The sequence below is a fragment of the Pleurodeles waltl genome, chromosome 4_1, assembly GCF_031143425.1.
Source record: "Pleurodeles waltl isolate 20211129_DDA chromosome 4_1, aPleWal1.hap1.20221129, whole genome shotgun sequence".
Lineage (NCBI taxonomy): Eukaryota > Metazoa > Chordata > Amphibia > Caudata > Salamandridae > Pleurodeles > Pleurodeles waltl.
Window position 1 is genome coordinate 588565399 of NC_090442.1, and position 26536 is coordinate 588591934.

Genomic DNA, 26536 nt, shown 5'->3' on the forward strand with positions numbered 1-26536 from the left:
CCCCTAGGCCTTGGGGAGCTGGACCATCGGTGTCCCTATATCCCCTACCATCAGAGCGTACCTGTGCAGCTGTGGATTTTCTTCATTCAGCTTCCTGACCCCAGCTTGCAGCCTTTTTCCAAAACTATTCTCCCCATTGACTTGCAGTGGGTGCCCAATGCTGTGTTGGCACTCTGCACCCGGCCGCCGCTGAGGTTGTAAGTTTGGTGCTGCCTGTGGTCCCCTCTGTGCTTGCTTCAACCCCAGGAGATGGACCCCTGACACTGCTTTACTCACCTGTGCACAGCACATCGTTGGTTATCCCCAGTCTCCATTGTTTAACATTGGGTGCCCAATACTGTGTTGGCACTCTGCACCCAGCCACCCCTGTGCCACTGTGGGTGCATTCCTGGTAGTGATTTGACCCTTGCTTGGTGTTGACTTGAAATCCCAAAGACTGGATTTGTAAGTCATGTATTTACTTGCCAAACTGCATTCTTTTTTTCCTCCCATAGGTTAATATTGCTAAACTGAAAAAAGGCACTAAGGGCCACATGTACGAAGATCAGGTTTTGTGACTCGCAAATTGCGAGACTTAGCGACTCGCAATTTGCGAGTCCCAAAACCTGATGTGCAGCAGTGTCAATGACACTGTTTTCGATTCGCAATGTGGTCACAAATGAACTACCTCATGAATAATGGGGACCCCTTCCCTTTTGCGAATGGGTTAGCACCAATTTGCGGTCACAAAACAATCATACATCGGACTGCGACTCGCAATTAGGAAGAGAATTCCCCTTCCTAACTGCGACTCGTAAACTGTTTTTGTGATTCGATAAATAGATTATCGATTCGCAAAAATGTCTCTGTACATACCAAAATGCGTTTTTCTCTCATCGCAAACGGCCTTGCGATGAGAAAAAAGGTACATAGATGTGGCCCTAAGTGTTGATTTTTTAAACTGCAGAGTATTTATCTTTTCAAAACTGCTTCCCTTATAACGAAGTTCTTTGGTTGAAAGCATATATAAAAGAAAATGTTATTTTTCTAAATTGGTTTCGGGTTTATTCATTGAGTGTGTCTCTCATTTATTGCCTCTATGAGTACAACAAATACCTAAGACGACTCCTAAATAAGCCTAACTGCTCGCCCACATTACCACAAATAGAGCATTAGTCCTATCTACTTTTGTCTCTGCACTAACAATTGGGAATCCACTGAACTCTCTGCACAGTGTACTTCCTTTCAGTGCACTATATAGAGAAGCAGCTTCCTACACCCACCCTGTTTGTTGTAGTACCACATGGAGATGGTTTTGTCCGTGAACAACTGAAATAGCTTTCCATTGCTGGAAGGAAGAAAGGCTTTCAATGCCAGTTAGATCGCACAGAACTCCAGCATATTGATGTGGAGTCCCGCTTCCACCAAAGACCAGATTCCTCTGATCTCCACAACTCCCAGATGGCCACCCATCTCAGGAGTGACACATCTGTCACTACTGTCAGATCTGGTTGGGGAAGGGAGAGGGATCTGCCTCTGGCCCAATCGTGGTTCGTTAACCACCACTCCAGATATTTCCCAGTTCCCTCCAGGATCTTGACCAAGTCAGAGATATTCTCCTGATGCTGCACCCACTTGAACTTCAGGTCCCACTGCAAAGCCTGCATATGCCACGTGGCATGTGTCTCCCGCAGGAGGCAGGAAGCCATGAGGTCCAGCAGCCTCAGAGTAATTCTCACCGAAATCCAGGGTAGAGGCTGAAATATCGGTATCATAGCCTGAACATCCTGGTGGTGTGACTTCAGTACGTTTATGGTGAACCACAGCAAATGCAGGAGGTCTGCTGTAGTCTGGAGGTGGGACATGACAGTCTGGGGAGAGCTCGGCTTTAACAGTCAGCTGTATGAAGTAATGGGTTGCCAGTGAGGCAGGAGATGACGAATCTTGCTGCAAACTTGGTGTCCTTGGTGGGGGAAAGACAAACTAGGAGGGTTTAGAGGCAGCTGCAGGTGGGGGTTGGTTGGGGAATGGGTGTACTGACCAGACTGTTGGCCACCTGACCCAAGAGGTCGGTGGGTCCAATGCCCTTGACCACACAGTGGCTGGGAAGCATGAGCGGCATGGTGGCTGGATGGGAATTGGCGTGGTTGGTAGCCTCTTCCGTAGCCATGAAAAGAGCAAAAGGCATGTTAGGGGGCACAAGGGACCGCCTCAAGGCCCAAGTACCTAGCCGCAGCACTGGAATCATTGAAGTGCCCAAGCGCCAAATCTGCCTCACCCCAGAAGAGACGGGTGCCATCGAAAGGCATGTCCATCATGGAAGTCCTGACATCCCCCAAAAAGCCTCTGGGCCATTGTTGTAGAAACCACTCTACCTAGCGAGTCTGTTGTGCCCAGTCCACAATGGACGATGAACTTCACTGTGTCTCTTCCATCCGCAACAGCCTGAGAGAGTTCAGCCGGGCCTGATCCAGGACTGGATGTCTGAGAGCCCATCAGCACTGAGGCCAGAGCCACAGGCTCGGAACCCAATGGGGGCCCCCTCCGACTCCACTGGGCCCAAAGGCATTCCAGGAGAGTCGAACTGCCCAAAAAGGAGGCGCACAGCCTCATAAAATTCTTTCAGTTGGGGCAGGGGTCGCTCCGGCTCCCAGAAATTCGGAGAGGTGCAGAGTCAGCCCAGGCTTCAAAGAATGAGGCGTGGAATTACAATGCTCCATCAGCACGTCCACCGAGGGACAGAGAAGTCGAAGAGCGTTTTGACTCCTTATTTATTTTCTTTTCCCTCGACTTACCAAATCGCCCGAGGACTCCGAGTGGGGTGATGTCAACTTCGCAACCAGTCCCGGGACCTTCCTCTCGACCGAGACCTCGATCTGCGCTGAGTTGAGTGCTGGGCCACCATCAGCTTTAGGGACTGGAGGAAAGTACCATCTTGCCTGGCAGGTTACCCCCATTTTTACTTGTGTGCCAGTTTGTTTTTGCCTGTCTCACTGGGATCCTGCTAGTCAGGACCCCTGTGCTCATAGTTTGTGGCCTAAATGTGTTCCCTGTGTGGTGCCTAACTGTATCACTGAGGCTCTGCTAACCAGAACCTCAGTGCTTATGCTCTCTCTGCTTTTCAAATTGTCACTGCAGGTTAGTGACCATTTTTACCAATTCTGATTGCCACACTGGAACACCCTTATAATTCCTTAGTATATGGTACCTAGGTACCCAGGGTATTGGGGTTCCAGGAGATCCCTATGGGCTGCAGCATTTCTTTTGCCACCAATAGGGAGCTCAGACAATTCTTACACAGGACTGCCACTGCAGCCTGAGTGAAATAACGTCAATGTTATTTCACAGCCATTTTACACAGCACTTAAGTAACTTATAAGTCACGTATATGTCTACCCTCACTTAGTGAAAGTTAGGTGCAAAGTAACTAAGTGTGAGGGCACCCTGGCACTAGCCAAGGTACCCTCACATTGCCCAGGGCAATTTTCCCAGACTTTGTGAGTGCGGGGACACCATTACACGTGTGCACTACATATAGGTCAATACCTATATGTAGCTTCACAATGCTAACTCCAAATATGGCCATGTAACATGTCGAAGTTCATGGAATTGCCCCCCATGCCAAATCTTATATTGGGATGCCAATCCCATGCATCCCCGTGGATACTGCATGGACCCCGGGTACTGCCAAACTAGCTCTCTGGGGTTTTCACTGCAGCTACCGTTGCTGCCAACCCGCAGACAGGCTTCTGCCCTCCTGGGGTCTGGGCAGCCCAGTCCCAGGAGGGCAGAACAAAGGATTTCCTCTGAGAGAGGGTGTTACACCCTCTCCCTTTGGAAATAGGTGTTAAGGGCTGGGGAGGAGTAGCCTCCCCCAGTCTCTGGAAATGCTTTGAAGGGCACAGATGGGGCCCTCCTTGCATAAGCCAGTCTATGCCGGTTCAGGGATCTTCCAGCCCCTGCTCTGGCACGAAACTGGACAAAGGAAAGGGGAGTGACCACTCCCCTGTCCATCACCACCCCAGGGGTGGTTCCCAGAGCTCCTCCAGTGTGTCCCAGACCTCTGTCATCTTGAATGCAGAGGTGTGAGGGCACAATGGAGGCCTCTGAGTGGCCAGTGCCAACAGGTGACGTCAGAGATCCCTCCTGATAGGTGCTTACATGGTTAGGTGGCCAATCCTCCTCTGAGGGCTATTTAGGGTTTCTCCTGTGGGTTTTATGCAAGAGCTCACCAGAGTTCTTCTGCATCTCTCTCTTCGACTTCTGCCAAGGATCGACCACTGACTGCTCCAGGACGCCTGCAAAACAGAACAAAAAAGCAAGACGACTACCAGCAACATTGTAGCCCCTAATCCCGCCGGCTTTCTCGACTGTTTCCTGGTGGTGCATGCTCAGAGGGCTGTCTGCCTTCACCCTGCACTGGAAGCCAAAAAGAAATCTCCTGTGGGTCGACAGAATCTTCCCCCTGCACCAAGCTTCTGCTTTACCGGTCCTCTGGGTCCCCTCTCATCTCGACGAGCAGGGTCCTTGGAACACAGGAGCTAGATCCAAGTGACCCCGACAGTCCAGTGGTCCTTCTGTCCAAATTTGTTGGAGGTAAGTCCTTGCCTCCCACGCCAGACAATAATCCTGTGTACTGCGTGAACTGCAGCTGCTAGAGCTTCTGTGCACTTTTGAAAGGAATCCTTCGGGCACAGCATAGCCCAGGTCCCCAACACTCCGTCCTGCATTGCTCAACTCGCTGAGTTGACCACCGGCTTCGTGGGACCCTCCTTTGTAGTTTGAGACGACCGCCGTGCTCAGATTTCTTGAACGCCTGTTCAAGTGCTTCTGTGGGTGCTGCCGGCTTCTGCGTGGGCTCTCTGTGCTGCTGAGCGCCCCCTCGTCTCCTCCTCCAAGGGGCGACCTCCTGGTCTTTCCTGGGCCCGGGCAGCACCCATTTTCTTCAACTGCAACCTTTGCAGCTAGCAAGGCTTGTTTGCGGTATTTCTGCGTGAAACAACTATGCATCCTCCAGCATGCCGTGGCACATATTCTGTGCAAAGGAGAAGTTCCTGGCATCTTCCGTTGTTGCAGAATCTTCAGCTTCTTCCACCCGGAGGCAGCCATTTTGCACCTTCATCCGGGGTTAAGTGGGCTCCTGCTCCCCCTGGACACTTTTGTGACTCTTGGACTTGGTCCCCTTCCTTTACAGGTCCTCAGGTCCAGGAACCCGTCTTAAGTGCTTTGCAGTCAGTTGTTGTCTTTGCAGAATCTCCTATCATGACTTTAGTGTGTTTCTGGGGAAGTAGGATCACTTTACTCCTACTTTTCAGGGTCTTGTGGTGGGGTATCTTGGACACCCTTAGTGTTTTCTTACACTCCCAGCGACCCTCTACACACTACACTAGGCATGGGGTCCCTAAGTGGTTCGCATTCCACTATCTTAATATATGGTTTGTGTTGCCCCTAGGCCTATTGCATCCTATTGTATTTTACAGAGTTTGGCCCACTTTTCTAACTGTTTACTTACCTGATTTTGGTTTGTGTGTATATTTTGTGTATTTTACTTACCTCCTAAGGGAGTATATCCTCTGAGATATTTTTGGCACATTGTCACTAACATAAAGTACCTTTTTATTTTTAGTAACTCTGAATATTGTGATTCTTATGATATAGTGCTATATGATATAAGTGGTATAGTAGGAGCTTTGCATGTCTCCTAGTTCAGCCTAAACTGCTCTACTATAGCTACCTCTATCAGCCTAAGCTGCCAGAACACTGCTAATCTACTAATAAGGGATAACTGGACCTGGCACAAGGTGTAAGTACCATCAGGTACCCACTATAAGCCAGGCCCACCCTCCTACAGGGACCACTCCCTCAAAGCATTTGGATGCATGGCCAGGCACGCGGAGCGCGACTTCGGGACATAGTCACGCTTCGGACACCACAAGCACACAAGGTGCGGATACATCATGGACATCGCTCGATAACAGGAACCACAGGGCTTGAAACTAGTCTTCCTAGACGACATCCCTCGACACACCAGAAGTGATCTCAAAAAAATAATTTGATTACTAGTCGACAAATATCAGTCAAAATGTGACTGAGGGGTAGCTCTTTTCGCATTACCACTGGCTGGCTTGGAAAGGAAAGAACTGGCATCGGTGTGCCTGGGTAGCACCTATATAGGAACCACAATGTCATTTCTGGCGCAGATGACACCAATGACGGACGCAGAGATGATCAATGCCACCTATTGGCATGCAAGGGTACTTATCACGGAAATCTTCCAGATCCAATCTGACGCCTTCAAAGGTAGAGAATCTGCAGCAAGAAGACTGTCAGTTTTCCTGAACAGTCAGGTTGTCTTGATGCACCCCCACCCTGAGAGCACAGTGTCTGTCATAATAGTCACCTTCCAGTTAAGTTCGACAAACTATCTGCTCAGTTACAAGTTCCTGTTCTTCCACCATTTGAGATCGTGCTGAAACCTAGGATCTACTACCAGCATCCAATCTCCCCTTTGACCTGTCGCTTCTGACCATTGTCTGGACAGGCACATTGTAATGCACAATGCCAGCATCCCATACAATTTCATCATCGTTCTCAATGCTAGGGGATGTGATTTCACAAAGAGGGAACAGCTTCTGAAATGCCATCACCCTTTACTGATTTGGACAGTCTTTGCCTGCCACTGTATTCAATACTGCCCCTAAAAAGGGTTGTGTTGGCTGCGACCAGAGACATGACTTCTTGACACTGACTGTCAAACCTAACCTGTAATGAAGTGACATGAATGTCTGAGTGTTGGTTAGTTATTACTGATGGCTTCTGGAGGCAATAAGCCGATCATCCAGATAAGGAAAGACATGAATGGAGATAAAATCAAAGTTAGACATTTGGTTAGACATTTGGTGAATGCTCTCGGGGATGGTGTTACCCTGAAGGGCAAAACTCTGAAGTGATAGTGTTGCTCACCTCCCACAAGCCTGTACAGAAGATGTGCACAATGGATGGGGATGTGAAATTGAGGTTTACATGTGATCTCCTGTGCATGGCAAAAGAGTGGCATTGTGCAGGTTGGTCCTTTTGAAATGCACCAACAATATGTAACTGAAAGGCACTGAGGCAGAGTATAGAATGCAACCGGCCATATTTCTTTGGTATGAGGAAGTATAGGGAGAATACTTCTTAACCTCTTTGGTGCAGAAGAACAGGTTCATTAGCATCCCTTCTGAGAACAGGCTGGGTGATGGCATGGCGTGAACTACAGGCAGTACCAGACGACTACCGAATACATATGTCCAATACTACCTATTCCCACTGTGAAAGGAAGAACCTGATCCTCCAACTCACCGTCCCACCCCCATCCTCCTACACTTCTCCTCCAATACAGTACTGTGTGATGGGGAGGCGGATGGTAGACAAGTCATTACTTTCAGGGAGAAGATACTTTTCTTTTGCTGCTTCTACTCCTCCGTCTGACATTACCTCTAAAGCCACCTCTGGTGTAGGTCTTCCAAGGCTGTCTCTCCTGAAATGGCTGATGCTGCTGAAAGTCAGTACGCTGCAGTGTTGCTGCAGCTTTAGTACCCTCTCTCATCTGTTGATGTAAAAAAAAAAAAAAAAAACACAGTTTAACTAGTTTGTGTATGGAGTACCCCCATGGCTTTAACCATATCTGTATCTGTGTCTTTAATTTTAGCCATCATAGTGTCCACTTGCGGTTCAAACAAATGTTCACCATCAAAAGGGACGCTGATGAGGTGCTGCTAGATGAAGGACATAATCTAGATACGCTGAGCAAGGCATGTCTTCTCAGGAACACTATTATTCATCTCTCTAGAGGTTGTATCTGCAGCATCTAGTGCACAGAGGATGTTTGGATTAGATGTGATTTCCCCCTCCTACACCAACTTTTAAGCTCATTTTTGGATTGGCTTGGGCAGATGTTTGACCAGCTGCTCCATCTCCACCACCCAATGGTACCAGTCATACTTTGAGAGAAGGCCTACAAAGTTCACTATGAGCCAATGCTTTTCTGCTCCAACCACAGCTACATTTCCTGCAGTTATCAATTTTGCAGCTCTCTTTGTCTGGAAGTGGTGCATTATCAGTTCTCTGGTCAAAGGCTCTCTTCATAGCAATGTGTACCACTAAGGAGTTAGGAGGTACAGGACACCCCATGTGTAACTGGGTCATCAGGTATCAGTTTAAGTAAGTTGTATTTATTTGACCATTCTGACTTTGGTCTGTTCTTTAAAGTTCCAGTTCTGTTTGATGTTCTGTTGCCTTCTGGATTACCAAAGTGGTGCTATGTGGTGGTGAGACCTTTACAGGTCAGGAGTGGAAGTTGCCATCATCCTTTGTAATCCTGCAATGGATTGTCCCCATCATCTGCAGGGAGATGCTCATAGTGTGGGTCCTGTGGGTGAAACTCAACGACTTAATTGGGGTCAGTGTATGTTGAGGACTGCCATGAAGTTGAAAGCTGTGCTAGTGTAAAACAGATTGTTGGTGGCTGAGGAAAGGTATGTACCCTTTGCCTTTGTTTCTTTGGTAAATGGAATGGCTGCAGCTTGTCAGAGATAGCCTCCTCAAACAGTACTTTCCTTTTCTTCTGTTGTTCTGTAGGGCAAGCTAGAATCTTCGTAGTTTGAGGATGGATGTAAATTGTCCTAAAACTGGTTTCATAGGCGATTTCAAAGTAGACTTCAACGCCGAAGGTGGTGGTTCTGCACCTTATAGCCGAGAAGAAGTGACCTGATTTCAAGGCTCAGTGCCCTTAGCTCAAGACTTCTCAGGAGCCAAGATTGGCTATCCGTGATGAGGAGTCTTTGGCATAGTCTCTGTGCTCAAAACCCAGTTCTTTTGCTGCTTGGCCTGGCTTTGAGACTGGAGGTCGAACTCCAGACAGGTAAACTTCATATGGTGTCTGAGTTATTGGTGTTTTTGTGCAGTCTGTGTCCTGGGTACAGGTTTCACTGGGGCCCCTCAAGAATGTTCCTCGTAATGATTGGAGTGCTCTGATGATGGGATTCCGGACTCTTAAACAAAAAACCAATCTAAACCTTTGTCCTGGTGCGTTGATGGTTTTAAGGAGGGATAGTGAGTTATTTGAAAACCAAAACATATACTTTGAAGAAAAACAACTTGTAATGTCAACATCCAACATTAGATAGCATGAGTGTGCAATCTATGTGATCTACAGCTACACATGCTACAAACATTGTTTATGGAATTTGCATCAGAATGGAGTTTATTTTCTTCTGTCTATTGGTGTGTGAGATTCCTGAACCCTCAAATGTCAAGCTTGGTGATTCCAGACACAGGCTCTAAGGATTAGGCACTAGAATGGAATGCCTGAGCATGCTTAAAGTCCTGCAGTCCTGCCTCCAAAAAATTTCCAATTGCCACATGATGCGACTGGTTGGACTGTAAACAAGACAATTCAGGACTTTTCCACAAAGGCCCATCTAGTGTATTCCAAGATTGAGATTAGCCCTTTCGTGATCAATTTAGTGAAAAGAGAACCTACAAAAAATAATAATAATAAAGGAGGCAGGAGTCTCCCCATTTAAAAATGCAAGTAAATTATCCACAATGTGTAGCGTAGCAGTTTCAATAATACAGCCAGATTAAAAGCCAGGTTGGTGGTCTGTTCAAAGCTGCTCAAACTGAATGGGCAAAGGAGTTGGTTAGATATGGAGCTCTCAATAGCTTTTCCAAGTGGAAGCAAATTACAAAAAGCGTCTCTTAAGTGAGAGGTAATTGGGTTTGACGTTGGGTTTTTCAAAGAATGGGGCTGCGTTGGCCAATTTTCTACAAATGAGGGAGAATTCCTGAGAAAGAGAAGCACTGATCAGGGAGCCTTGTGATGATACATACAGACGGAAACGGCTCTAAAGATCTTCTCTTGACAAAGTTCTTAAGGTCCAACTCCATCTTATATAGGCCCCAACTCCATCTTAGTTTACAGAGGTTTCCATCCTTCTTAACTTAGACAACGGATGTCGCCATATTACTTGATCTATACAGAAGAATTGTCATGTCTGTCTCTAAACACAGATGTCACTAGACCTTATCTTTCTAGGAACTATGATAGCCTCAAGTTCTTCGAATAACGACATAGGTACAAAATAATGTAGGCTGAATTGACGTCCTTTTGCCTTATATGTTCATAAGGAAACATCTGGGATGCATACTTTGATGCACATAATCTATGTCAGACATTCCTAAATTCTTGGCAGAAATTGCAATTTCTGATAAAATTGAGTATATACGGACTATCACATGACCACTTGACAGGAGAAGTCCTTGACCCAGATCATCGCCGGAGAATCTGCCAGAGACTGTCTGCCTGCTGTCAGCACACTTCACAGATGATACACCTTGCACAAAGACTGAAGCTGATAGAGCCAAGTCCCAGGGGAAGACCGACTGACTGCTACCGCAGCTGGTGTTCCCCTTTGTGGGGAACACTGTCTTCACACCTTTGCTGATAAAACAGCCTATGCAGTCAACAAGTTATGCAGTGTATCTCTTTTCACAAAGAGACTCTAGATTGCAAGTTGCTTTGCCTTTCATGCTCTCACAGTACAGCGCATAGAAGTAGGTGTTAGGTCCTAGATGACGTTTTAAATTATATTTTAAACAATGCTAGACATGTTATATTCTTGTTATGTATAACAAGCTTTCTTGCTGTCTTTATAATATTTTGTGTAGTTGTTTTAGATGAACTAAGAAACAGATTATTCTTGTAGTGATAAATACTTTTAACTTAAAAGTGTTTGTTCTTCTTAGTACTGTGCATGTGATACTGTGAATAATGAAATAAGGTTTATTGCTGTTTCCGAAGTCCCCCTGATCCCTTTATGGGATAGTTAGTAACCCAAAAGCAAAATGCACATTAAAGAGTATCTTGCAGGGCTACAAAAACTTGTGTTTCACATTCCTCGCTGGTGCACTGAATCAAGTTTACTTGTGTGACCCAGGGCTTGGAGAGTTATGTGAAAGTCGTAACTTACGCAACACTCTAGTTCAAAGACTTATTAGTTACTGTAGGAAAATGTCTCCCTGTTGCAGCCCCCCCCAACACACTTTTTTGCCTGATATTGATGCTGACTTGACTGAGAACTGTGCTGGGATCCTCCCAACCAGGACCCAGCACCAGTGTTCTTTCACTAAAAAATGTACCATTGTTTCCACAATTGGCACACTCATGACACACAGATATGTCCCTTGTAAAAGGTACCAGTGGTACCAAGGGCCCTGCGACCAGGGACGGTCCCTAAGGGCTGCAGCATGTGTTGTACCACCCTAAGGGACCCCTCACCTAACACATGCACGCTGCCATTGCAGATTGTGTGTGTTGGTAGGGAGAAAAACGCAAAGTTGGCATGGCATCCCCCTCAGGATGCCATGCACACAAAATTCTGCCTGTGGCACAGGTAAGTCACACCTTTAGCAGGCCTTAAAGCTCTAAGGCAGGGTGCACTATACCACAGGTGAGGGCATAGCTGCATGAACAATATGCCCCTACAGTGTCTAATCCCATTCTTAGACACTGTAAGTATACAGTGAGGCCATATTAAGTATATGGACTGGGAGTTTGTCAAAACAAACTCCACAGCTCCATAATGGCTACACTGAATACTAGGAAGTATGGTATCAAACTTCTCAGAGTAATAAACCCACACTGATGACAATGCTGGATTTACTGAAAATGCACACAGAGGGCATCTTAGAAGATCCCCCCTGTATTTTACCCAATCCTTCAGTGCAGGACTGACTGGTCTGTGCCAGCCTGCCACTAAGTCAAGTTTCTGACCCCCTGGGGTGAGAGCCTTTGTGCTCTCTGAGGCCAGAAACAAAGCCTGCACTGGGTGGAGGTGCTTAACACCTCCTGCTGCAAGAACTGTAACACCTAGAAGTGAGCCTCAAAGGCTCAGGCTTTGTGTTACAATGCCGCAGGGTACTCCAGCTAGTGGAGATGCCCGCCCCCTGGACACAGCCCCCACTTTTGGCGGCAGGTCTAGAGAAGATAATGAGAAAAACAAGGAGGAGTCACCTACCAGTCAGGACAGCCCCTAAGGTGCCCTGAGCTGAGGTGGCCTCTGCCTTTAGAAATCTTCCATCTTGAGTTTTGAGGATTCCCCCAGTAGGAAGAGGGAGGTGTCCCCCTCCCCTCAAGGAGGAGGCACAAAGAGGGTGTAGCCACACTCAAAGGCAGTAGCCATTGCCTACTGCCCCCAGACCTAAACACACCCCTAAATTCAGTATTTAGGAGCGACCCAGAACCCAGGAAATCAGATTCCTGCATCCTGAAGAAAGAAGAAGGACTGCTGACCTGAAAACCAAGCAGAGACGATGGAGACACCGACTGACTTGGCCCCAGCCCTACCGGCCTGTCTCCAGACTCAAAGAGCCTGCACAGCGACGCATCCGACGGGACCAGTGAACTCTGAGGACTCAAAGGACTGCCCTGCACCTAAAGGACCAAGAAACTCCAGAGAACAGCGGCCCTGTTCAGAAACTGCAACAACTTTGCAACTTTGAAGCACCTTCAGGAGAACCAACACCAAATAAAAAGCTACTTTTTCGTATAAAAGCAAGTATTTGGCTAGACACTGATTTAGTTTTCATACTGTTTGCGCTTTAAGTTATGAGTCGTGTTCACTAACCTGTATGTACATTCCATCCCCTGGCTCCCATCCGCAGGGAGTCTTGACTGACTGGCGGCAAGCAGTAGTGCGCATAACGTTTAGGAGTCAAAGATATAGAGCGGTGGCATTGTTCATTTTCCATTTGTATCAGGGGTGCAATAAGGCCAGTTCTTGTTTTTTCTTCTACACACAAATTAGACACACATAGGCAATGGACAATACAAGAGTGGGAAATGACAGTACCATGTCCATGGGCGAAATTAAGGATTTATGTAGGGACAGAAGGTGGCGGAACAGAGATGTCCTTGCTAATTTCATTAGGGACCAGTTTGAGATACTGGATGAAAAGGAGGAGGCTTTAGCTGATTCTGAGGAGGGAACTATGGTAGGATCCCAGGAACAGAATGCTGTGGACTCGGGCTCTAGGACACTCTTAGCAAAGATATTACCCAGGCACATGAAGTGTGTGTCCCAAATGCATTTTCAGAGTTTCACCAAGACCCTTACCACCTTTAGTTTCTAGAATATCTCAGGTGTGTACAACGCTTAAAATTGCTAACTTACCATGGTCACCAATTCCAGGAGTAAACCCCTGGGTGTGACTCTGAGCTTGCAGTTGGCACTTCAGAAAGCTAAAACTGAGGAAGATGAGAAACCAGAGAGTCTGACTGGGAGAAGTTAAGACTACTCACCGGGAACAAGAGGAGAGGACAAGGATGAAACAGGGGGAATAGGTCCAGAAGAGAAATTAGGAGAGAGAGAGAGAGAGAGAGAGAAATAGAGAGAAAGAGAAGAGAAACAGAGGGAGCAGGAGAAGAAACAGAAGGAAAAGGAAACAGAGCTGGAAAGGGTAAGGATAGTCCTTGAGAGAGCGAGAGAGAGAGAAATGTAGGATGGTCTCAATGACAACTCCTTCAGCTATAAGCAGCTCTACTTTCAGTTCAGGCCAGACAGTCTCCAAGGTTCCAAAAGATCTTGTGCATGTGTATGTGGAAGGTCTGAATATGTTGGTATGGTTTGTGAGCTTTGAGGTCACTTGTAATGCGTATGCCTTAAATGAAGTGTCTAGGGTAGCTACATTAATGGAGTGCATGCCACTGTAAGGGGCAGCCAACATTGATAGGATGCCTGTGGCAGGCCAGATAGTCTATAGGAGAATGAAGGAAGCTTTTATTAGGAGGATTAGGCTGAAGCCCGCTTAATACTTGCAGAGATTCTGTGACTGCAAGAGAGTAGATGGTGTTCCATTTGAGACTTGGATTTATGGTGTACTGTGTTATTGGAACAAGTGGGTAAGTGGGATGGAGGCCAAAGATTTTCAGCCCCTTTACGAGGTGATGGTGACAGAGCGACTAAAGGAGGAATGCTCTATCCCACTCAGGCAACGCCTATCTGATCTGACAGAGAGGATGCAACAAAACTGGCAGTGGTAGCCGATAGGTGGGTAGCTAACAGGTTTCCCAAAGGGCTAGAACACCATGTTTCTAAGCAATAATGGGAGAAGAACTCTCCACATATTGGTTCCAAACCGGAAGGTAAGGGCCAGGGTAATTCTCATGGGATTTGAGGAAGGCCCAGGAAACATGGGAATGGTGAAGGTGTGCCCAGGAAGGATTATCATTAAAGTCCAAGGTGGTGACTCGGTTTAAGTGCCACAAGGTGGGATATTACAAGAGAGACTGTCTGGAGAAGGAACTTGACACAGCAACATCAGTTACTCCGCTGAGCCAAGTAGCTATAGACATTTGGGAGAGGGACCCCAATGCTATGAAGCACATCCATCCTAATAGAATGGGATTTGTGCAGGAGAAAAGTGCCTGCACTGAGGAGTACTGGAGCCTTCCGCACTATGGTTGAGAGGAAGTATCTTAAGCCTGAGAAGATACTCCCTGGAACCAAGGATACAGCATAGGTAGCCAGAGGAGAGGCGATGAAGTAACCGCTTGCCAATGTTGAGATTGAGCTCAAAAGCAAGGTGCCCATGACAGACGTCGGGGTACAGGAAACGGAAGGAGATGGATGTCTCTTGGGCAATGATTTGACTGACCCTAGACTGGTGTCAGGACAAGAAGCCTTTATGGCTTTGACAAGATCACCTGTGTTGACCAGCGCACAGGCTGCATGTCAGTTTTAGAGTGAGGCTAGGACCATCTCTGATTTAAAGGACAAGGTAGTTTACAGGAAAGGGTAGACTCCAGAAAGGTGGTGGCCGTGGAGGTCATAGCTTTTGCTCCAGAGGGAGAGGAGGATTACAACGGTTATCATTCAAACTTTAAGTACATTACTGATCTAATACATGACTATCTGGCCAAATTAAGGCCCTCATTATGACATTGGCGGTAACTGCTGCCTACCGCCACAGCGAAGGCCGCCAACATACCACCGCCGTGGCTACCAACCGTCCACGTGTATTATGACAGTCAACGGTATTCCGCCAGAAGGCTGGTGGAATACCGCCAACGGTCATGGCTGCGGACGGCGGTAAGGTGGTGCTGCTGTCAGCAGCTCCGCCACGCCAGCAAAACACCACCGACCGTATCATGAGCAGTGCTGCGTCCCGTCTCCAGCCAGAGAACCCCCGTTGAATGAGTGCTTGAATGACTGAATGTGAGTGTCCGTGCATGCTGTGTGTTGTGAATGCGTGTGAGCGCAAAGAAAGTTGGTGTGTGTTGCAGTGTGTGGGTATGTATGTGTGCATGCGTAGGTAGATGTGGGTATGCATGTGTGTATGTGGGTGTGGGTGTGTAAATGTGCGGGGGGCAGGAGAGGGAGGGGGAGGATGGGGGAGGAGTTTGGGGATTGGGAGGGGGGCAGGTGAGACCCCTATCAGTGGCAGGGAAGGGATTCCTTGGCACTGATAGAGCCTACCGCCATGGTTTTCGTGGCGGTAAGATTGGCACGAGAACCATGGTGGTAGGCCGGGTCGTAATACCGAGGGTGGGATTGTGACGGCCACCGGGATGGAGACCGAAGTCTCTAGCCCAGCGGCCGTTACCACCCTGGCGGTCGGTGTGTTAAGCTGGCTGTCTGTGTTGGCGGTTACCGCAGGTCATAATCCCTTTTTTTTTACCGCCAGCCTGTTGGCGGTATTAACGCCACTTTAACACCGACCGACAGGAACATAATAAGGGCCTAAGATTTCAACTCATTTAAGGTGTGTGGTTAAGCATGAGTTGATAATTCATTACTTTTGACTTTGAGCTTTCTTTTTCATTCTTTTCCATGCTCACTGGACTGCCTTTACCATTAAAATTAACATCCTCCGACAAAAATTACTAGATTTGACTACTGAGCAGTTTTCCCTTTCCAGTCATGCATATACTCATCATATACTTATATTCAAACATATGTAAACCGTAATCAGGAAATTGAATAACAAAAGTCACAATTTGTCAAGAAGACACTGGGCAAATAATTGTCTTAGGCAAAACTCCACTTCTATGTCGAATGCTTCTGTTTAGGAGTCAACAGTACAAATATATTCAGTTTAAAAATTCAGTTAAAAATATAATGTACAAGAAATGCTAAAGCTGAAATACAAAAAGATGACGCAGGAAACAAAATGCATCAGCCCCTCCACCAATAATCTTTGCTAAAATGAGTTACCCTAACATTAAAATAATATATTGGCAGGTAAGTACGCTTGTATAGGTGACAAACAAAAAAAAGATGTCTGTCCATTCCAATAAGGTGGGCAAAGCCACCCATTTTAATACTGAATTGTGCTCTTGAATAATAAGCGTTGTTAATGGTTGCCTGGACAACCTGCATTGTAAACTAGCATTATTGTGAACAGTTAACAGAGCACCCTACACTATAACCTTTTAAAGTTTTTAGTAGCACGATTCAAATCATGTAAATAGGGAAGGCTCACACCCCCAGAAACAATACTCCGGAAGTCTAAGGAGCACAAGGTAAGATGCAAAACTATCTTCTGTGTTTAGCTATGTTTGTTCTCTGCTCTTTCCTCTGTAAACTGACTCACAGCTATCTACTGAGGTGAGACTGAGAGACAGAACGCGACAAATGGTTTTATAGTCACTGAATATCCTTAGCTGACCTCAGGGGCGTGAAGTACCAGTGAATAATTGCCTTGAAAGCAGTGAACAGAACATCCATAGGAAAACCTTTGAGATGCCTTAAGGTATATGACACACAGGTGAATGTATACTTTAAATCAAAATATTTCTTATAATAGTCTTGTCTAACATGAATATAACACAGGCAGCATATATAACAAATATGTGATCATACCTTGGCCACAGCAATTGCATGAAGAGCTTGATGTTGAAGATGCTGAGCTATATGTGAGACAGAATCTGCCACAACCATGCTTCTTCTATGAAACGTGTGCTCTATGGCCTGCAAACAAAAACCCAGAACATGCTAATAAAATATTGGTTACATTCAAACTTTTTAAAATACTTATGAATCTCAACCTGGCTGATATGCTCTTTGCTCCTTAATAAGTATGACAATTAGACTTCACCCAGCTATGACAATAACATTTCTATCATCGATAAATCAAACTTGAAAAACTGAATAATCCATTGTAAAGTTGATGATCCACCAAGGAGTGAAGTGGCTCTGGAAACAACTGAGTGAATCGAAAAGGTGCTCTTTTCTATAGTGTAGGAAGCTGGCCTGGTGTGTGGTGGGTAACTAAAGAACATACACCTTATTCCAGGTCCAAGTATCCACTATTAGTGTAGTGTGGGCAGTGTCTAAAAGCCAGACTCTCTAGAGGCAGCTGTGGATGAGCAGCCAAGGCTTATCTAGGAGACAAGCAAAGCTCATACACACGTGAAAGAAAACACAATGATACAATAATAAAGTTACTTTATTATGGTAACACAGCACCAAAAATACTATAGAGGCAATACTCCCTTAGGAGGTAAGTAATACACAAGATATATACACTAGTACAGTGGTTTCCAACCTTTTGAGTTCTGTGGACCCCCATTTTATCAATACTGGAGCCCAGGGACCCCCCACTGAATCATTATTGGAACCCAGGGGACCCCCACTGAGACATTACTGATAGCTGGGACCTAATATGATTTTTTTTAAGCAGTCGCGGACCCCCTGAGGAGGCTTCGCGGACCCCCTGGGGTCCCCGGCCCACAGGTTGGGAACCACTGCACTAGTAGTCAGAAATAGGAATAAGAAACGTTAAAAAACTTTTTAAAACTCTGTTAAATAAGATGAGAATTGCACGACCCAGAGATGACTGCAAGAAACCAACAGTGGATTCCTGAAGAGGAAGACCTGTGGAAAGAGGGTATCAAGTCTACAAGACACAGCAGAGTCCAGTGGGGGCAGGAGACCCTACCCACCAACATTAGGATGCAGGAGTTAGTCGACTGTGAGGAAGGAAAGTCAGCACTGCAGCCCAGGAGTAGGAGGTGAGTTACTAGAGGATGCAGGTGATGTCCCACACTGGAAGGAAGACTGCAGTTGGGTCTGCGTGTTCAGATTCCACCAACAAGCCTTGGCACAGGTAAAAATTGCAGTTGGTGGAAAGGAGTGCTGTTGGGGACCAGTAAGGCCCAGGAGGACTCAAACCAGGAGGGGGAGTCAGAAGGGGCCCTCAGCGCCAGAGAGCCCACAGAAGCACAGGCAGTACGCACAGGAGTCACATAGGATGGAAACACAGAAGTTGCAAATGGAGCCAATGCAGCACATCGAAAAGGAGCCCCACGCCGCAGGAGAGCCACTTCAGGAGCCGTGGGCCACAGGAAAGAGTATTGGAGGCTGAAGCTACATGAAGCCTGAAGACCCCTGGGAAGAAGTGCCAACAAGCCTTGGCAGCTACAAAAGACACAGTGCATGGGGGTACTGTCCTGCGGGGGAAGGCAAGGGCTTACCTATACCCAAGTGGGAAAGCTGGTAGAGAGGATCGATGGGACCACTTCCAACTACCACCTGTGATGCAGGATCCATGCAGCTCAGCAGGAGAGGGGATCCACGCAGCCGGTTGCGTTTCTGTTGGTACCTGCAGATGCAGGGGAGTGACTCCTTCACTCCAAGGCAGATTCCTTCTTCTTTGTTGTACAGACTGAAGACGGGCTGTTCTCAGAGGATGCACAACAGGGGAAGTGTTGCAGAAGCTGGAAGCAGCCATAGAAACAATGTTGCAGGCGAAGTCTTCGACCTTGTTGCAGATTGTCAGGTCCTGGAGAGTCCATATGCAGTTTCTTTGGTCAGAAGTCGAAGAGGAGATTGCAGAGGAATCCTGCTGGAAACTTGCAAGCCGAATCTGAGGAACCACCCAAAAGAGAGCCCCCAAATAGTCCTGAAAGGGAGATTGGTCACCTAGCTGGGTAACCAACTATCAGGAGGTGACTCCGACGTCAGCTGCCTGACCGGGCCACTCAGATGCTCCCAACGTTCCCTGCCAATCTTGGATTCAAAATGGCAAAACCAAGGGATCCTCTGGAGGAGCTCTGGACACCACCCCTTGGGGAAGTGATGGACAGGGGAGTGGTCACTCCCCTTTCCATTGTCCAGTTTTGCGCCAGAGCAGGGACTTGTTTATGCACAGAGGGCACCAAATGTGCCCTTTAAAGTATACCAGTGGCTTGGAGAATCTACCCCTCCCAAGTCCAGTAACATCTATTTCCGAAAGGAGAGAATGTAACACCCCTCTCCCAAAAGAAATCTTTTGTTCTGCCTTCCTGGGTTGAGCTGCTCAAGCAACAGGAGGGCTGAAACCGGTCTGTGAGGTGGCAGCAGCTTGGGCTGCCTGAAAAATCTCAGAAGGCTATAGGAGCAGTGCTGGGGGTCCTCGAAGGAGCCCCCCAGAGTGCATGGAATCATACACCCAATACTTGCAAATGTATTGGGGTATGATTCCAACATGATGCCAAACATGCCTAGATTCAGAGTTACCATTATGTAGCTGGACACAGGTAGTGACCTATGTCCAGTACACGCGTAAAATGGCGTCCCCGCACTCACACATGGATCTGGAGTTTGTGGGGGCACCTCTGATAGTGCAAGGGGCCCTCACACACAGGTACCTGCAACCTACCCTCTGGGCTGAGAGGGCCTACCATGGGATGACTCACAGTGAAAAGAGGGTAACCATGCCAAGAAAGAAGGTACAGATATAGATATATCTATATATAGATATAGTTGTGAAAAATTGCTTTCATTCGTAGATGAGAGAGGCAAACAATGTATATGGACTAGCTTTATTAAAAAAGCACAAAAAGAAACATGGCCAGGAAATATTTTCCCCATCAAACTAAACACTTATAGCTCCTTTCCTGAAATAATGACGTTATTATATACAAGTATGTCAAAACTGATTGCATGCTCCAAGAAACCAGGTACTCCTGGTACTGTAGAAACTATCACCTAAATATTTAAAAAATGTGTCTGTACAGTAGTATTTGTAGCATTTGCTTGGGTATATCATCCAGAGATGCAGAAATCTAAGCAGAAGGATAATATACAACAAAACACCCTCCCAAACCAAACAAAAAAGGTCATGCAGGTCCCTGGGCATATTCTTTCACCTGGACCAGGATTATGATGCTGCATTAACACAACAGCAGCATTAATAGAGGGTATGGGAGACGGTTTGCTTTGATGCAGCAATGCTTGTAACGATGCATTGAATGAAAAAGTGAGGGATCTTGTACCTCCTTGTCACAAGGAAAGGTTACAAATGGGGATATGCTAAAAACAAACTTGAATGATGACAGCAGAAAACTCTAAAGTGACCCTTTTTGGAATTCCTCGTTCATACTCAACAATCTCTGTTTTACACCAGAGTTTAATAGCTTTCAAATACACTTCATCCAATCACTGGAAATAATAAACACACATTTGAAGTGATTATCTAATTATCTATTAAGAAAGGCAGACAGATTTTCCCCACAGAATTAACTAGAGAACAATCATATACCTTAATAAATTAACAGGTGAATCATATTGAATACTATGGAAGATAAGGATAGGATTTTCAAAGCTCAGATAGGAAACTGCAATAAAGATCTCCAAGAATTAGTAAGGGAGGTAGATTAAAAGAGGACAAAATATTTGCAGAGGGTGAACTAGTTTCTTTTATTGTCATAAACATCCAATTTGTTCAATGTTTTAAAGTAAAGCATGCTTGTTCTTATGAAGTATTCCTGAGAAACCAGATTAACACAACCACTGAGAGTGGTTAATGTAAATTATGCAAAAACTACTTTTCCAGATCAGCACCCACCACGATCTTAATGTATATAGGGGGTTATTACAACTTTGGAGGAGATGTTAATCCGACCCAAAAGTGACGGTAAAGTGACGGATATTCCACCAGCCGTATTACGAGTCCATTATATCCTATGGAACTCGTAATACGGCTGGTGGTATATCCGTCACTTTTGGGACGGATTAACACCTCCTCCAAAGTTGTAATAACCCCAATAATGTCTGATAAAGAGATAATGAGGCTGATGCAAATACAGGCTAGGTAAAATTACTGAGTACCCTCTAAGATGCACAGGACAGATGTTATCATGCAATCACACAGCATTAAACCTGGTATTCCCTGCTCACGCTACTGTGCTACGTGCATCTGCCACCCTGCTGCTCCACTTTGGATAATGCTGAATATTGGTGTATGCCGTTGCCCAGCTAGGGTTCTGAGTATTATTGTTTTACCTCTTTACAGGTATGTATGTATAGATATATGTATGAACATATCTGTTATGTGTATAGCACAAACCAAGCCAAAAGCCAGCAGAGCACTACACAGTTTGAAAGCCAAGGATACGGTCAGCAAGTGATTACACCGGTATCTGATTTCTAGGGGTAGGAGTGTAATGTTACTGCATCATGATACAATGTTCTTTAAAAAGGTACATCTTCAACACTTTCTTAAATTGGGACAGCATTGGGACCTGACGGTTTACAAGGATTGAGATCCTTGGTGCACAAGAGGAAAAAGCTTGTTGCCTTCTTTTTTCTTTTTTTACTCTTCTTTGTCTCCAGCCAGATGGTATCCTGCCCAAGGGTGTAGAGCAGGGGTCTTCAACCTTTTGTATAATAACAGCTACTTATGTTCAGTGAAAATCATTGTGAGCTACTAATATTACTATTGTTGTAATAGCGACTACATCATACAAGATTACATTAGTGGCTACCATATGCCAGCAGTGATCACCTCCAGTGTATCAGACTAGATTGCCAGCAGCTTTGTAGAAAAAGGCTTCATCAGTTTGGAACGCCTCTGTGTAGGAAACACATGCCAGCCACAGTTGCAGTGCCCCTGGCACGAAAGTAGTAATATCAGTAATACGTCTCCCAACATGATCTATCACTCAAAAATCATCTTTAAGTATATTTTGGAAATTCAACCATTATTCTTCAAACACCAGCTTAAGAGCTCTGCAAATACACACTTTTTTGCCTTGAATACACAATTTTGGCATACAGATATTCATTCAACCAATCAAAAGGTTCTGATTGAATAGGCCAGGTTACACACAGGAGAGCTACTTACAGGTAGCTTGAGAGCTACTACTAGCTCATGAGCTACTGGTTGGAGAAGCCTAGTGTAGAGAGTGCACAAGATTGTGAGCTTGTTATACAGGATAAGCATAGTGCTGGCTGTGCGTCATCATAGGTAATGAGATGGTTGTGAAGGTAGTGTACGCCAGCAAGGAGCTAGTAGGGTTCTATTACATTTTAATGATTATATTCTACTGTATGGATTTGAAACCAATACAAAAAAATAAAAAATATACACAAAAAAGAACTATTGTAATATGTTAGGGTGACGTTTGAAGCTCTATAACCACAAATGGTATACTACACTGATTAATGAAGAATGAAAACTAATAAACAAAAACAACATGTTTATGTTAAAATAAAATGTTTGATTTAGGATACAAAATTTAGGATTCATAACTAAAATATGCATTAACTTGCCTTGAGAAGTTCAACCAATCTACATAAAGCTTTGACAGATGTTTTAGTCATAGGTTTCCGAGTGGCCATGTGAAGGTTCATGGTGGTTTTAATGATGTTGCAAAGTCCACACGCATAAAGAAAACCCTGCAAAGAAATTTAAACAAGCCATTTAAATCCCTGGAAGTCCATACAAAAATAAAGTATACTGTTTATTTTAAGATGCATTTTATACAAGAAAAACACAACAGATTTTTATTACTAAGGCTCTGGTTGAATTTTCTCATTTTCCCCATGTTCACACTTTTTCTTGTGATAGGGCGAAGATAAAGAATGGATGTGATCCAAGGCTGCATCAACAATAATAGAAACTTTTTTATATAGGTATTTTGTTGTAATCTATGGCACCTTAAGATGTCACATTACCTTCTTTTAAGGAAGGGCTGGCTCTGGGTATACAGACTGGAGGCAAGAGAATCTCTTACGGAGGCACCAGTATAAAAAAGTGTTTAAATATAGGGAGCAATGCAGACACAAATATGGTTACATCATAAACAAAGTTCGGCTCAACCACTGTAGGCTGACTGGTACAGAGGTACATTCAATGAAGGCAATTAAGACACATCAAGCAGTACAACAAAGATAGTATAAAGTATGGCCCCACAAACACTCAACTTGGAACCCCAAGAATGGCCTGCATGAAAATAGGTCTTCTCTCTTTTTTCCCCCCCAATAAAACCTTAAAAGAAAGAATTCAGAAAGGTTTCACTCACAAGATCAAACAATTCAATGTCCTAGCTGTAAAGTAATCACACATTAAACACAAGTACGTGTGCTTAGGTACCAGGCATCTCAACAGTAGCATGTCTGAGTCAGCCTCCAAAAATAGACTGAACAGGAGAAAGATCTGGTTATCCCACAACTGAAATCCACATTAGCACAAGATTATGGAATTCTCCAACTGATACCATAATACAATCATTGCTTGACAGAATGCCAACAAACTAGGAGAAAAAAGCACACACCCCGGACTGAGTTGCTTTCCATACATACTTCATTCCTAGCTGCATAGCCATATTTTTCGGGGCTGCTTTATGCAAAATTTGTATTTTTACAGTCAGACAAATTCAGTCCAGCATGGAACCTTAAACATCATTAAAAATCCTACTTACAAGGATTCTCTGCGATGTAATTTGAAAGGGGTCTAAAAGGGGAGGAGGGAACAAGGCAGACAGGTGTTACCGTGCCATAAACGTGGGGGGTTAGGTGTCATTTGCCACTGGTGTCTGGTGATGTGTAGGAAGCTTGTGTTTTGAATGTAGTACACTGGGATCCTGCTAACCAGGACCCCAGTGTCTGTGCTCTCTCCCCTAAAATTGATTTGGTAAGTTGATTCCTACACCACACAATTGGTATACTGGTCCACCCACGTAAGTCCCTAGTATATGGTACTTAGGTACTCAGGGCATTGGTACACCAAGGCTCTCCCATGGGTGGCAGCATGTATTATGCCACACATGGGAACCCTTGCAAAATGTGTCTGCAGGCCTGCCATTGCAGCTTACGTGAAATAGTGCATGCACCTTTCACTTCAGATATAAAGATTGCCTTATATCACAGTCACTGCATTTGGACACTAAGTCATCCCTCTGGTAGGCCCATCAGCTCAAGGGCAGGGTGCATGTCCCTAAGTGTGAGGGTCCTCCGGCATGAACAGGATACCCCAACAAACCCCAGACCAGAGGGTGGATCCTCAAGTTCGTCAACCAAAGACTCTTCAAGAAACTCTCTGCAAGACAACTTCTGCTCCTGGCTTCCGGAAGCACTGCTGGTCTGCTTTTGCAACTGAAAAAAAGACTGTATCCTGCTGGGAGGGCTCCCACTGCAACACTGTTTCCTCAGCTCCTGCAAGATTTCTGCAACAGCCGTGGCTGTGCATCCTCCAGGGTGCAAGGATTCTGCCTGCATCCAAGAAGCAAGAAGGAATCTACCTTGGAGTGAAGGAGTCACTCCTCTGCATCCACAGGCACCTCAAGATGACGGCGACTGGCTGGTGGGTCCTGGTGTCCCATGGACAAGGAAAAGGCTCTGCTCACAGGTGGTTGTTCTGTGGTCCTCTCAGGCTCTAACTTGTCTGCTGACCAACTAGGGAGATGGTGGACCCTTGCTGCAGGGACTGGAACGGAACACCTGTGCACCTCAACTGTTGCTCTTGTCAAGGTTTGTTGGCTCTTCCCCAAGAGATATTCTAGCTCCGAGAAGCCCCAGCCTCCAGCACTCTGTCACTCTAAGATCAGCTTCCACTCTGCAGCTCCTGCGACGTGGGACTCCTGTTTTTTTTGTGCTGCAGAGGCCTCTTTGTGTCTCCCTGTGCCTGCTGCCAGTGGGTCACTCGTGGGGGTTCCTCCAACTCCGCTGGTTTTTCTTCCTCCTGAAGGCCTGCCCTGGCTTCCTTCCAGGGTTGAGTCACTAGGACCTTGCTGGTCTCCCAAACCCTGCAATCTTCATTGCATCAGCTATTTGCAAAGGCTTGTTGGTGGTCCTGCTGGCCACTAACCCTCCTGAAATCCGGCGACCGATGTGGGACAGGTCCTGTGCAACTCCAAGGATCTCCTGCATCCCCCTTTACTCCACAGCTGGACTTCTCCCTTCACCATCCTGCAGGAACTTCACCTCCAAGAGGGTGGGCATTGCCTACCTGCACCGCCTGGACAACTCCAAATGGGATGGACACTTTCCCCTCCTTTTTCAAGTTCTTCACATCTGGAATCCACCCTTGGGTGCTACCGGCCTGGTCTACAGGTCCCAACACCAGCTGGACGTCCGAGGCTTTCATTGACTCCAACAAGGGTTTCTGACACCACTTCACCCCTATACACCTGGGCTCCCTGGTGTAGGTACTCCGGTCTTCTGGGTATCCACAGGTGGAGGCTCTATACACCCTTCTTTGTGACAACTGATTTCCTCGGGGTCCACTTCGAAGGGTCTTGAATCCTTAAAAATCCAACTGGGACGGTTCTGTGTTAGCCTATGGGACACCCAGCTTGATAACAACTCTGCACACGGGGCCTATGGACTTCTCGTACTCATCTCCCAGCCCCTGGGATTCTAACACATTTACCTGGGTTGGGCACTGCCATTCCTATACCACTTTCTTAGTATATAGTTTGGGCTCCCCATAGGGCACCATGTATTTCAATGCTATTCCTGTTTGTTTCTATGTGTATATTTTGTGTGTAGATATCTCCAAGTGGAGATATACCAATGTTAGTATAGAAGTACTGTTGTAATAAAGAATACTTTATTTTTGCAGCACCTGGAGTGGTTCTTTCTTGTGTGAGAGTTACTGACTGGCTACTGTGGTATTGCAAGTGCTTTACACTCCTCCCAGATAAGCTTTGGCTGCTCACCACAGCTACCCCAGAGAGCTTTTGCTATCTGGCACCTAAACACTATCACAAAGGGTTGCCTGGACTCAGTATAGGATGTCACCCCATAGGTGTACACCATAATCTGAGCCAGCCTCCTACATTAGCGGCAGCAGTGGGACCAAACACTAGCACTGCTTTACCACTTAGTCATCAGGGACTTTCCATAATAAAGATCACTACCGACTGTTGGGTACATACTGTACTAATAACTTCAGGTGCCTCTATATTTTTTGCTTGGGTAGTGAGGGGTCTAGCATAGCCCTTTCTACAAGCTTTTTGAAGGTTTAGAACTTTAGATTTCACAAATAGCTCATGGTAGTGAGGCCAAGCAGCCATACGTTTCTCAGAAGTGTGGGGATGCTCAAGTTCAGCACTCCACAATTAACAATAAGCCAACAGACATCATAACTCCAATCTTCAGTTCAGTGCTTATCTTTTCAAAGAAATAAAGTCAACCACAGTTGTACTAAATCCTACACTGAGTAAAGAGATATACACATCAGTATTCCTGGGTGCGATTCGTCTTCATAGTGCTACATTCTTCCCGCTCTCTGCTAATCCTTTCTTGAG

General features: G+C 45.9%; 1 protein-coding gene across 1 annotated transcript in view; it reads right to left on the reverse strand.

Annotated features, from left to right (window-relative positions):
• Nucleotides 1-26536, reverse strand: part of WASHC4 (WASH complex subunit 4) — a 923504-nt gene that overhangs the window by 574167 nt on the left and 322801 nt on the right. Inside the window, exons 15-16 of the mRNA XM_069228973.1 lie at nt 22557-22682; nt 16884-16991 (exon numbers count right to left, since the gene is read on the reverse strand). Coding sequence (XP_069085074.1) covers nt 16884-16991; nt 22557-22682 — 234 coding nt within the window. The remainder of the gene's footprint in view (nt 1-16883; nt 16992-22556; nt 22683-26536) is intronic.